This window comes from Sphaeramia orbicularis, chromosome 16, assembly GCF_902148855.1.
Source record: "Sphaeramia orbicularis chromosome 16, fSphaOr1.1, whole genome shotgun sequence".
In the NCBI taxonomy this organism is placed as follows: Eukaryota; Metazoa; Chordata; class Actinopteri; order Kurtiformes; family Apogonidae; genus Sphaeramia; species Sphaeramia orbicularis.
The window spans coordinates 41,378,923-41,393,119 of record NC_043972.1 but is presented as its reverse complement, the minus strand read 5'-3'; the positions used below and the strand labels follow the sequence as shown (position 1 = coordinate 41,393,119).

At 38.1% G+C, this 14,197-nt stretch overlaps 1 protein-coding gene across 1 annotated transcript in view; it reads left to right on the top strand.

Annotated features, from left to right (window-relative positions):
* Positions 1-255: 255 nt before the first annotated feature.
* Positions 256-14,197, top strand: part of LOC115436359 (mitogen-activated protein kinase kinase kinase 5) — a 37,562-nt gene continuing 23,620 nt past the window's right edge. The window contains exons 1-8 of the mRNA XM_030159213.1: positions 256-715; positions 822-961; positions 7,017-7,204; positions 7,360-7,528; positions 10,845-10,951; positions 11,036-11,206; positions 13,081-13,193; positions 13,946-14,105. Of these exons, the coding sequence (XP_030015073.1) occupies positions 373-715; positions 822-961; positions 7,017-7,204; positions 7,360-7,528; positions 10,845-10,951; positions 11,036-11,206; positions 13,081-13,193; positions 13,946-14,105 (1,391 nt within the window). The 5' untranslated portion in view covers positions 256-372. The remainder of the gene's footprint in view (positions 716-821; positions 962-7,016; positions 7,205-7,359; positions 7,529-10,844; positions 10,952-11,035; positions 11,207-13,080; positions 13,194-13,945; positions 14,106-14,197) is intronic.

Genomic DNA, 14,197 nt, shown 5'->3' with positions numbered 1-14,197 from the left:
CACTAACGGACAGACAAACAGACAAACAAACCCTGGCAAAAACATAACCTCCTTGGCGGACGTAATAATCTAATCTAATCAGTGGTTTAATCGATTACAAAAATGATCAACAGCTGCAGCTCTGGTGTGCAGTTTCAGTCTGACAGGAAGGAGGAGCTGGAAGGAGGAAGGGGAGGAAGAGGAGGAAGGGGAGGAAGAGGAGGGCGGGTCGTGTGGATCCACGGGAGGACTAACTGAGAATATGCGCGGAGGCGGTGACACACCTGGGAAACTCCACCAAGTCGTAACCCTGTTGATCTAACAGACATGCATTGACTTTCAGACGCAGAAACAACAACAAGAAGAAGAAGAAACAGAAGAAGAGCGCGCGACATGTACACCACGGAGCGCAGGCGCATGAGTCTGCACGAGCTGAAGAGGAAAGATCCCGTGTGGGTGTCCGCTGGAAGTTTATGGCAGGACTCTCTGGCCATCGAGCTGAGCTCCGGGGGCGGCGGGTCGGGTAAACACAGCGCCTCTCCGCGTACCCGGACCCGGGCCGTGTCCGTGGCGTACATTGTCAACGAGGACGCGTCGGTGCCGCAGACGGAGGAGGACCTGTCCCTGAAGTGTCTGAAGGAAGCCTGCGCAGACGCACACGCAGTCCTCAAAACCATTTCATTTGAGAGAATATCCCTGGGAACCGCTGACATCCTGGATAGTTTCTACAACGCAGGCAAGTGTAGGCATGCAGGAATTCCACGCAGGACTTTACGCACATTACGCAAACCTCACGCGCACTTTTTCTTGTCTATATTAATTAAATGTGTCTCCTCAAACAGATGTGGCCGTGGTGGAGATGAGTGACTCTTTCTGCCAGCCTTCACTCTTCTACCACCTCGGAGTGAGAGAAAGTTTCAGTATGACCAATAACATCATCCTGTACTGTTACAAGCAGGATAGTGATCTCCACGCAGTGAAGGTACAAACATGTCAACACACACAGATAAGGTTTACAACTGTCATTCACACTAATCGAAGAGCCATGACCACTGTAGCAACAAACCATGTGCACTCATCTGTACTTCTCCTTTGATTTGGTCCAAAATGCATCCTGCAAACAGGCTTTTCTGTCAATCATCGCCCTCAATGAAATCATCACACACACATTTCATAAGATCTAGATGGAAAAACACTGCATTTAGTCAGATATGAAAGCATGCACTTCAGATAAAATACACTGAACAGAAATATAAATGCAACACTTTGGTTTTTGCTTCCATTTTTCATGAGCTGAACTCAAAGATCTAAAACTTTTTTTGTGTACAGGGTGGGGAAGCAAAATTTACAATGAACATTTAGTTGTTTTTTCTCAGCAGGCACTACGTCAATTGTTTTGAAACCAAACATATATTGATGTCATAATCATACCTAACACTATTATCCATACCTTTTCAGAAACTTTTGCCCATATGGGTAATCAGGAAAGCAACCGTCAAAGAGTGTGTGATTTGCTGAATGCACTCGTCACACCAAAGGAGATTTCAAAAATAGTTGGAGTGTCCATAAAGACTGTTTATAATGTAAAGAAGAGAATGACTATGAGCAAAACTATTACCAGAAAGTCTGGAAGATACTATTAAAGAAGAATGGGAGAAGTTGTCACCCGAATATTTGAGGAACACTTGCGCAAGTTTCAGGAAGCATGTGAAGGCAGTTATTGAGAAAGAAGGAGGACACATAGAATAAAAACATTTTCTATTATGTCAATTTTCTTGTGGCAGATAAATTCTCATGACTTTCAATAAACTAATTGGTCATACACTGTCTTTCAATCCCTGCCTCAAAATATTGTACATTTTGCTTCCCCACCCTGTACACACAAGGTTTATTTCTCTCAAATATTGTTCACAAATCTGTCTAAATTTGTGTTAGTGAACACTTCTCCTTTGCTGAGATAATCCATCCACCTCACAGGTGTGGCATATCAAGATGCTGATTAGACAGCAGGATTATTGCACAGGTGTGCCTTAGGCTGGCCACAATAAAAGGCCACTCTAAAATGTGCAGTTTTATCACACAGCACAATACCACAGATGTCACAAGTTTTGAGGGAATATGCAATTGGCATGCTGACTTCAGGAATGTCCACCAGAGCTTTTGCCTGTGAATTGAATGTTCATTTCTCTACCATAAGCCATCTCCAAAGCTGTTTCAGAGAATTCATGAAGAAGACTGCGTGAGGAAAATGGTGGTCACACCAAATACTGACTGGTTTTCTGACCCCCCTGGACCACCCAATACAGTAAAACTGCGCATTTTAGAGTGGCCTTTTATTGTGGCCAGCCTAAGGCACACCTGTGCAATAATCCTGCTGTCTAATCAGCATCTTGATATGCCACACCTGTGAGGTGGATGGGTTATCTCAGCAAAAGACAAAGGAGAAGTGCTCACTAACACAGATTCAGACAAATTTATGAACAATATCTGAGAGAAATAGGCCTTTTGTGTACATAGAAAATGTTATAGATTGTTGAGTTCAGCTCATGAAAAGTGGGAGCAAAAACAAAAGTGTTGCATTTATGTTCAGTGTAGATTATTCTCTGGTTTTTGTTTGCAGCCTTGTTACCACCAACCTTCCTGTGCATAAACATGAGGCAGTGTCATATTTTATGCAGTCAGTTTTTGTTTTATCGAACTAAGACAAAATATGCAACAGTAACATGCAATAATAATATTAGAGATTAGACTAGATTAGATTAGATTAAATTAGAATTAGAACAGTGTTTTTTAACGTAGGGGTTGGCCCTAGTGGGGTCGCCTGGAATTCAATGGGGTCACCTGAAATTTCTAGTAATTGATTAAAAAAAAAAAAAAAAAAACAATTTACTAATAAAAACTATATGGTGAGTTGAGAGACAATCCCAATCCATAAAAGACATGACAAACTGTGAAGCTGAAACTGATACACTGTGGTACTGTTTATCTTTCAAATGTTCATTGTGGTCAGTTTCAGATGCTGCAGCTCTTTCGTAATTCATAGTTTGAGTTATTGTTTGTTCATTATTAATTGTTAGCCTTGTAAATCCAAGCTGGACTGACTGTACATGTCCTGACCAAGGAAAATAAAATTGTCACTTTGTGCAGTAATCTACACCTGGCTTTTCTGCCTCCGTCCATAATAATATACCTTATATAGACTAAATGCCGTCTAAAATGAACGTTTATTTGCAACATAGCATATCAAACTATTACATGATCAAAAACAATTAATTTTAGAAAAAAAAAAAGTCTCTGTTTTGAATGTCTGGGGTCGCCAGAAACTTGTGATGTTAAAATGGGGTCATGAGCCAAAAAAGGTTGTGTTCTGTTAGCAGCCTTGGTACCACCTACCCCCTCTGTGCATAAACATGACGCAATGTCATATTTTATGCAGTCAGTTTTTGTTTTATCGAACTAAGACAAAATATGTGACAGTAAAATAAACAATAACATTAGAGATTAGATTAGAATATACTGTATAGACAATAACATGTGAATCATGTCTAGGTAAGCATGCCTTTTTTCATTTTTGTACTTTTTTTGGGTCATTTTTCTGTTCAGATTTAGTGATCGTTGTGGTTGTTTTACAGCAGGGGTGCCCAACCCTGGTCCTCGAGGGCTACTATCCTGCATGTTTTAGATGTATCCCTCTCCCAGCACACCTGACGGTCATTATCAGGCTTCTGCAGAGCCTGATGATAGGCCTATCATTTGAATCAGGTGGGTTGGAAGAGGGATACATCTAAAACATGCAGGATAGTAGCCCTCGAGGACCGGAGTTGGGCACCCCTGTTTTACAGTATATGGCATGAATTTCTGCAAGGATTTTTATTTTTGACATTAAAAAAAAAAATCTATTATCAGTTACTCTGTCAGGACTTTTTGCACTCAAGACGAAAATGTACAGGCAAAAAAATACAATAAAATAATCCTTTTTTTTTTAATTTTTTTTTATTTTTCCTTGCTTTTTTTGTCTGTTTTGATAGTTTCGAACAGATCTGAAGTGGTTTATGTGGTTTAGCAGGAAGAGTAGAAAAAATATTGATGATATGATTTTATAGCAGTTCTTTACATGTACATTTTTGGCTCCAGTGTTCCCACAGGGGCAAATTGACACTATATTAAATACTAATCCAGTGAAATCAAAGTTGTTGCTACTCTTTGACACATCCAAGACTCTAATCTCCAGTAGTCCCTCTTTGCATAAGAGATTTACACAAAAAATCTGAAGAAATGACATATGATGATATTATAGCATTATTTAGTGCATGTACATTTTTGGCTCGAGGGTCCCCAAAGGGTAGTAAATTGGAGGGATACACAAGGGTTAAATATTTCAATAGTTATTTTGGGGGGAAAAAGATAATTCTAGTAATGTTTTGTCTTTTTCCAAGTGAATCACATTGTTAGAAAACTCTCTCAAAGTAAGTCAAGAGATCAGGAATTCACAAACTTATTTTGTTTCAAGGAGAACAACTTCAACAAGGTTCGAGGATGGTGGTTTTATGAATTTCTTCTTGCGATATTATTGACTTTAGAGCTCGTCAATGTGACATCCCCCCATGAAAGACATATGTTTACACAGACATATATCAGACACATTTTAGTCTGACATATTTTGCCTCTATTCCTGTGTTCATGGAGCTGTCTTTATCAGCCAGAGCAAAATCTATCATACAGTAGAATTAATATACGTATTAGTGTATGACATGTAAATCTATTTTCCTAATCGTAACAGAAGAAAAGTATAGAGTTTACAACGGTTATATTCAGTAAAACAAAGACAAACTGTGAATTATAATGAAAAGAAGAAGACATCTTTGTTGTAGTTTGCTGTACACTGAATGGTAAAGTAGTGTTATGGGTAAGAGTGTGTTTTACAGGCAGCATTAATCACTTTTGGTGGTTGAGCTTATTGACTAATGTGGGAAGGGTTTTGGAAAATTAAGAAACTCTGACAAATTAGGCAAGTATGGCTGGACCATATGACCAAAACTGATAACCCAGTGAAGACTTTCCAAATCAGTTCATGATCGTTATCATGAAAAATAATTATTTCTGTGAAGATTGGTGTGGAAGACTGAAGTCTGAGGTGAAAGGTGTTGGAGTCAAGTTACATTTCCATCATCACTGCCATACAGACATGGGTGGAAAGACTTTCTCAATCACAATGAATATAAAGGCATAAAAATTAAAAAATAGTGATCTGAAAGCATGTTTGATTATTAACTCATAAAGCAGGAGATCGTTGCACTATTGAATAATGTTATCACATATTGCAAATTTCCTCATATTGTACAGGCATATTTAATATGTATTTATTGGTCAGCACATGATAAACACTTAGCAGGCAGTGCAGCATTTCACTAATACAGAGTTAGAACTCTTACAACAGCAATTATAGTAAAATAAAAACACAAAAAACCGTTAGTTTTACAGATTAGTTGTATCTTAAGTTGGTAGTAAGGTAGTGAGATGAACAGAAATGTGTTGAAGACTGCGGTGCACATATTGTAAACAAGTCGGATGGATGGATGGATGGATGGAAAGTTACATTTTCATCATCATTGCCATACAGACATGGCTGGAAAATGTATCACAAAAGGCTGTCTGACTCGCAGTGAATATAAAGAAATGAAAATTAAAAAATAGTGATCTGAAAGCACGTTTGATTATTAACTCATAAAGCAGAAAATCCTTGCACTATTGAATAATGTTATCACATATTGCAGATTTCCTCATATTGTACAGGCATATTTAATATTTATTTAATGGTCAGCACATGATAAACACTTGGCAGGCAGTGCAGCATTTCACTAACACAGGTAGAACTGTTACAACAGCAATTATAGTAAAATAAAATAAAGCAAAACATTAAAAGTCTTTGTATTTTAAAGGGGTCATATTTTGCTAAACCCACTTTTATTAGTCTTTGGTTCATGTATTTATGTATTTGGACCCTAATAGTTCATAAAGTTTGAATCTGAACCCTCCAGGTGCTGCAAAGCTATCTTGATATTCATTTTGGCAAAAATCGAGTGGATTTCTACAACCGATTTCAATTCCTGCTTAATTTGTTACGTTTTATGACTAGTTATGTCATGACATTTGCACATATAAGGTCAACACTTCAGATGAACATTTCTCCAAGTACGGCATAATTGTTTATCAGCAGCAGCGGTTGTAGCCAATACTGAAAATATGTCCTAACTTCGAGGAGATTACCTAAAATGTTCAGTTGTTGGTTGTATTAATGAACACAAGTGGCTGAATGGAACAGAAAGCACGATCAACAACCTGGAGGGAGTGAGGCGTGACATGGCTCATGTGCATTTAAAGGGCCAGTGCTCAAAACCACCTTTCTGGTGTCATTACTCAGAAATAGGGTTGAATATGGACCTGTGGAGTTGAATTAATGAAGAATTCAGACCCAAGCATAGCATTTACAGTTTATGTAGACCACAGGGAAAATATTTAAAATACATAATTCCACTTAAAAAAGCAAAATATCACTCCTTTAACTGATCTTGTAAAGAGATAAAAGAAACTGATGTGATCATTTATTGCCTCAGCCTACTTTTAAAGCATTGGAAAATGGTCAGTCTTAACCCTTTATAGGGCACTCATCCTCTGAAATACTCTGAAATTCAAAATTTCAACCTTAGTGTGTTATTAGTTATCGTCATATGCCTCCTTGCTATAAAACATCTGAGCAGCACTTGCTAAAAAGTAAACACATGCAACAAAACAACTGTTATAAGGTCATAAACTGACAAAAATCATTCATATTCACTATTTACAGCTTCAAAATGTCCATAAAATCTCTCTCAATCACACTGTAGTGTTTCTAAAAACCAACATGCCTCTGGACCTCAATGAGGCACAGGATTGGCCCCATATTTAATGTTTGAGGAAATTACCAAAATTAGTCACTTGCCCAATAAATGGTTAACACTGTGACTTAGACCTTCATGATGCATTATGTGTGTTTTCAGGAGCAGTGTGGAAGTTACACGTTCATCCCGTATGTAGTTTCACCTCAGGGTAAAGTGTTTGCCTGCGACGCTACAATCATGACTGGTATCAAGGAGTTGATGCAGCCTAGTTTCCAGCTGGAGCCACTGCTTACACCATTGGTGGAGAGACTGGTGCATCTGCTGAACAATGTGCAGATTCAGTCCAGGTTTGATCGGCTTCAATTTACCACCAAAACATCATCGTCTCACGTTACACAGGCGTTTGCTTATACTGTAACACGGAGCCTTGCCCATGTTCCACAGGACTGAAGATTGTGAAAGTTTGGAAATGTATGACCTATTTTGTTCTTTGTTCTTGCAGCGAGTACTTCCGGGAGTCGGTCAGGCATGAGATCCGTATGGCACGGGAGCGCTTCAGGGGCCGAGCGCTCAGCGAGGAACTGGGTCGCATCCAGGCGCGCCTAGACAGTGTAGAACTGCTCACACCTGATATTGTCATGAATCTGCTGTTGTCCTACCGGGACATCCAGGTATGTGGGTGTAAGTTTGTGAGTATGTGCAGAAACCAGATGACTGTTTGTTTAGTCAATAGTGTCATTCATCATGTGTTACCTTCAAAAATATTTTAAGCACACACACAGAGACAGGACTGTAACTGAAACCACAACTTGTGTACTGCTTAACACTTGCAGTGCCATGGACCGATTAAATCGGCTTTACGAAAACAACCTGTAAAGTGCCACGGGCCGATCAGATCGGCTTTGGAGAACACGCCATATTTGTGTACAAACAAACCATCCACCCCCATTTCTTTCTCACATTTCGATGACATTCTTTCTGTGTCCCCCTTTTGAGACCAAGCAGACGGGAATTTGAGGTCACGCGACCGAATAATATTTTTATATCTTTTTAATGTTTCTTATTCTCCGGTGTTTCATCAGAGGGAGCCCTCCATGCCGGGGGGCGGCTGTGGACTCCGGGGGCTGTGGCGGCGCCTTCTCTCACTGGGGTCCGCTTCTTTCTGGTGGGTGGGGGTCCCAGTTGGCCCTCTCCCACTAGTTGGGATGCGGGGCTGTGTTGCTGGTGCCTGGTCGCCGGGGTCGGCGGCTGCATCCTGGTGCGGATGGCTCCCTGAGACAGCGCCTCCTAAATTGATGTTTTACTTTTACTTGTACATTTTTGTTCTGGTCTACCCGTGCTCAGTCAGTCTTCTTAGGTATGTGTGAGCTTGTGGGTTTGCATGTATATGTGTGTGTGTGCGGGTGAGTGGGTGGGTGTGGGTGGGGGGCGGTACTGATTTTTAAACTGATATGTAAAGCATTTTGTGCTACAGTTTTTAATGTATGAAAAGTGCTATATAAATAAAGATTATTATTATTATTATTATTATAAATTATGCAAATTACGATCAATAATGAATCGGCTGCGTCCGGTGCGTTTTGGATCTAATCAGCAATCTGTCGGATGTTACCGAGCGGTTTCCTGCAGGATTCTTCAAATATTATAAAAACGACGCGAAATACTGAAAAACGGCCAAATTCTGTGGCACTTTTAAGGCTTATTAGCCCCTTAACTGTCTGGCACTTAAAGAGTTAAAGTAGTAAAGTAGTAATGTTGATGTAACTACCTCTGCCAAGTGTAATGGCGGAGGTTATGTTTTCATCGGGGTTTGTCTGTCTGTCTGTTAGCAAGATAACTCAAAAAGTTATAGATGGATTTTCATGAAATTTTCAGGAAATGTTGATACTGGCACAAGGAACAAATGATTAAATTTTGGTGGTGATCAGGGCAGAGGGGATGGGCAGGCGGATTTTTTGTTTCTCCGTCTGTCTGTTAGCAAGATAACTCCCAAAAAAATTATGGACGGATTTGGATGAAATTTTCAGGAAATGTTGATACTGACCCAAGGAACAAATGATTCAATTTTGGCGGTGATTGGGGGGGCTGATCTGCCTTGGCGGAGGTCTGCACTCTCAGAGTGCTTTTCTTGTTTTATTTATGTATACATTTTTTTTTTTTTTTGCTTTTTTTGTCTGTTTTGGTAGTTTTGAACTGATCTGAAGTGGTTTATGTGATTTACGCAGAAAAAGAAGAAAAAGTATTGATGATATGATTTTATAGCAGTTTTTTACATGTACATTTTTGGCTCCAGTGTTCCCACAGGGGCAATTTGACACCATATAAAAATGCTAATGCAATGAAATCAAAGTTGTTTCTACTTTTTGATACATCCAAGACTCTAATCTCCAGCAATCCCCCTCTGCATGAGAGATTTACACAAAAAATCAAAAGAAATGACATATGATGATTTTATAGCATTATTTAGTGCATGTACATTTTTAGCTCGTGGTTGCCCAAAGGGTAGTAAATTAGAGGGATACACAAGGGTTAAATATTTTAATTGTAATTTCAAGGCGAAATTAAAAAAAAAACAACTATTGACTTAGTCAGTCAGTAGTGCAAGGGCAAACATGAAATAAAGTATTGCCACTTTATTTCAGTGTTGCTCATGCTGCTGCTACATACACCACCACTTTAACTGTACTGTTGCTGCCTACTGTGAAATTTTGTACATATTAAGAAGTCATTTTATTATTTATTTTGTTTTCACATTTTATGGTAGTTTTTATTCTACCTTTTATATGTTTCATGTTTTATTTTTTAATCTCCTCTGCTACAAAACTGACACCTGGGTAACTATAGTTTTTTCTATCATGTACCATTAACCAATTGACAATAAAGCTGAGTCTTAAGTAAAAGTATGAATATGACATTCAGAAAATACAAGGTGTCCTTAAAGTTTCTTTACAATTTAACACATTTATTTCAAAAGCAAATGAATAGACAAATCTGTGAAAATTATTACAAAATGAAAACTAGATATTAAAGTTTTTTGTTTTCATTTTGCCTCATTTAATACACCTCTATATAGACTCCATTAGTTGCACAAACCACATCCAGATGGTACTGGCAACTGTCAACTTACAGTCTAACCCTAAGAAATCACCGACTTTCGGCACAAAACAGATTGTGATGCAAACTTCACTTATGTGCACTAACAACAATTGAATTATGGACTTGTGATGTGGAATAAGTAAAGGTTTTTCATGTGTATTGTGTTGCACTGCTCAGTGTCACCATTACCATTATGTACATAGGCATCATTACCAATATAGTCAGTACACAATGCATTTATGGGCAAATGTAGGCTGTTGTGTAATGTGATGCTGTTGCTATACTGTCAACATTGTTTCTATGCAGGAGACAGCAGTTCAGTTCCTGTGGGTTGATTTATTTTTTGTTTTTTTTTTACTTTGCATTGGTAGTTACAAATGCTATTTAATATTCGCATCTTTCAGTTAATATATATATATATGTATATGGTAATTTCGTCTTAATACTGCAATGTCATTCACTGTGTTACTTATTGCAGTCTTAGTGGACTAACATTTTGTTATATTTGTGTTGTTATATAATTCACATCATTTCCACTTTATTTTGTATGCTATGTGTGCTCTTTTTATAAGTTATTTCTTTTTTTTTGTAGATCTTTTATGCTTTTATTTTGATCATATACATAGAAGTAGAGTATGTGTGCTGCTAAACTGTAACTCACTGTTGTTTTTTTACTGGACAATAATAATAATACAACTTCTATTTTTTTAGTTTTTAACTGAGGCACCAAAACTCTCTTGTTAGGCTTTGTGTGTGTTTCTTTTTATTGTTGTTGTTGTTGTTATTGAGGGTTAGTGTCATAAAGCAGCTGAGCATAGGGCACCCACATGTCCAGCAACAGCAGCTCCAACACTATAACATGTTGTTATTCTGGTTCCTCTTTGTTCTCAGGATTATGATTCCATAATTAAACTGGTGGAGACTTTAAACAACCTGCCCATGTGTCTGGTCGCAGGACATCAGAATATCAAGTTTCACTATATATTTGCTCTAAACAGGTATCCATTGTATTTTTTCCCCTATATTTTTGTTTTAATGTTTAGCCTTGAGAAAAACATAAAGCTCTTTGTTCCTCATATCAGGAGGAACCACCCTGGAGATCGCGCCAAGGCGTTGGAGACCATTCTGCCCATCGTGGAGTCTGGGGGAAAGGTGGCGTCGGACGTTTACTGCCTGTGTGGACGAATCTTCAAAGACATATTCATGAGCTCTGGATTTACTGACCACCGCAGCAGAGACCAGGCCTGCTACTGGTACATTCAGTTTGGGGTTTTTGTGACACAGGGACTTCTTTTGTAGTATATACATACACTACTGGTCAAAAGTTTTAGAAAACCCCAAATTTTCCAGTTTTGTGTTGAAAGTTGTGTATTTGAGTTGAAACTGAGACTTGCTTACTACGACCACTATTGAGCTGAGCTTGAAGCTGTTGTCCTGTGAGTTGCCTATCACGCAAGCTGTTTACTGTCAGAAACTTGTCTTCTGATTCTGTTGTGGCTTTGGGTCTGCCAGACCTCTTCCTGTCAGCATTTCCCCCAGTTTCTGAGTGCCTTTGGATGGTGAAGGAAACTGGACTTACTGACACCTGGACTTTCTTGGCAATTTCTCTGTAGGACAGACCTACATTTTTAAGTGTTATGATGGTGTGTCTCTCTTCTATCGTTAATTGCTTTTTCCTCTTTTCCATTTTTATAGTAACACACTACTTTCTGCAGTACAATACTTTTCAAATAATGCTCACAACGGTATGGTACCAAAGTGTGTTCCAACACTACTTTTATGCAGACACAGGGGGTTGTAAGTAATTCAGAAACATTGGAACACCTGTAAGAATTGGTAGCACCAACTTTCGAGGCTTGATCAACCTCCATTGCTGCAGAATGGCTTTAAGTTGTTAACCCATTTCTTGTTCACCTTTTTGTATAATTCTGAAATATACATTATTTTTCAGCTTTGTTTAACCTTAACTTTTTTCTTTTTTTTTTTTTTTTAACCTCTGGCAGTTCACCACTTACCTTTGTACCTTTTCAAGCTGTTCATTGGACTTGAACTGCTTGAATTTCAATACAAAACTGGAAAAATTGGGGTGTTCCTAAAACTTTTGACTGGTAGTGTATATTTGGTGTGTGTGTGTGTGTAGGTGTATATGTGTGTGTATATATATATATATATATATATATATATATATATATATTCAGAACTATTTTCACTGCCCGGCCAAAAAAAAGTCAGACATGCAGTATTTCAGTGCACTACCTTTGGTTTTGATTACAGGAGACATTCTTTGTGATGTCATTTTTGCCACATAATGCTTATGTAGTATCACAATAAGGTTCATAATATTTTTTCCATCCATAGTTGCATTAATTTTTAATTATTGATGATGGAGTATTGGACCGCTGCATCAAGTCTTCATCACATCCCAAATTACACAGGACAGGACACTTACTGCAGTTAGAGTTAAATAAACAGCCTGGATCAAAAAAAAAGTATCTTCCTGGATTTAACTAAGCAAATAGTTCAGATCCTTCCATGGGTAAGTACTGCAGTGTGTAATGTTTCAGCTGGAACAGGATATTTAACTTTAACTGATGCATTAAGTGTCCTCTTATGTCTCTAATGTCAAACAGATTGGACAATGCCAGGATTGATCAGGATCATCAGGTTTGTGACAGAATGGTTCAGGGAGAATGAGACACCATTTACACACAAAGATTAACCTCCATAATGTCCAGACTCTAATTTAGGATGTGATGAAAACTTGATGCAGCAGTCCGGTTCTCTATCATCAGTAATTAAAAATTAATACAACTATGGATGGAAAACATATTATGAACCTTATTGTGACACTACATAAACATTATTTGGCAATAAAGCTGTGACAGTGAATATCTCCTGTAATCAAAAATGTATACTTAGAGCTTTATATATTTATATATTTTCTTTATCTGTTGTATTGATCATTTCTTTCCTGCTACTTTTTATTCTACTTGAATGCAGTGACTTTAACACCCAATAATTTTCCCCTGGGATTAATAAAGTATTCTGATTCTTTTGTGCTGTTCATATTATCCTTGCGGGTCTCTGTGTGTAGATGTGGTATATTCTTTTTTTTTTTTTTTTTCAGGTATGGGAAAGCTTTTGAAACAGAGCCGACTCTCCACTCTGGCATCAACAGCGTGGTCCTCTTGATGGCCGTCGGACATGAGTTTGACACTTCTATTGAACTACGCAAAATAGGTACATTATTTTCCCATTTTTGCTGAAACCAACTTATAAGATCCAATACACTGTTTCTGTCATATCTGCAATCTTTGATGAATGTGGCAACCATTTCTGTCTTATTTGTCCAAACTATCCTGAATACATTCTAATGTATGTACGTAGTCATGCCTAGTACAACTGGATTAAATCAATGCACTGTATATTCACTGTTTTAACTTTTACTGTGGTCTGAGAATCATTATAGACGTCCACTCAAAGATGATGCTTGTTATGATTATTTTTCTTTTGTATCCTCTAAGAGCAGATAGTTTTTTTGTTTTTGTTGCTTTTGTTGTCATTCTTTGTCTATTTTATTTGCTCAAGAGTGGATGGAGGGGTGGGTGTGGAGTCTTTTTTGTCATTTTCTGTCTGTTTTGTGATGCGTCTTATGTCTGTTCTTCAAAATTTTAAAAATACCACTATAATATCGTCACTGTCGAGCAGAAACCTCTTATGCCCAAAATGGTTATTTTTCAGCGAACTGGAAAAATGATGTATATTCTAAATAAATGAATGGGGTTAAGAGATGTAGTCACAAACTGTTTTCATCACTTTTCGTCGGTTAAATATTTCTAAAACCATCAAACCAATGTGAAGACTGACCAACAGAATCGTCCAGAAGACCAAAAATGGACTTAAAAGGTTTTCGGTTTTCGCCTGACATCAATGATATGCTTATAAGGAATAAGCCATGGTTGTTTTGTTAACATTCTGTGTTTGGTGTCCAGGTGTGACCATCAACACTCTGCTTGGGAGGAAGGGCAGCCTGGAGAAGATGAAGGAGTACTGGGATGTGGGCTTCTACCTTGGAGCAAACATCCTTGTTAATGAATACAGAAAAGTCATCGATGCCTCTGAGAAACTCTACAGGCTCAAGGCGCCCATCTGGTAAGACTTAAACAGTTATGTTGATAAGGATGTTAAAAGTAGAGTAGGAAGGATTTCAAAGGGGTCCAGTGTCCTCATGAGTGTAAGGTCTG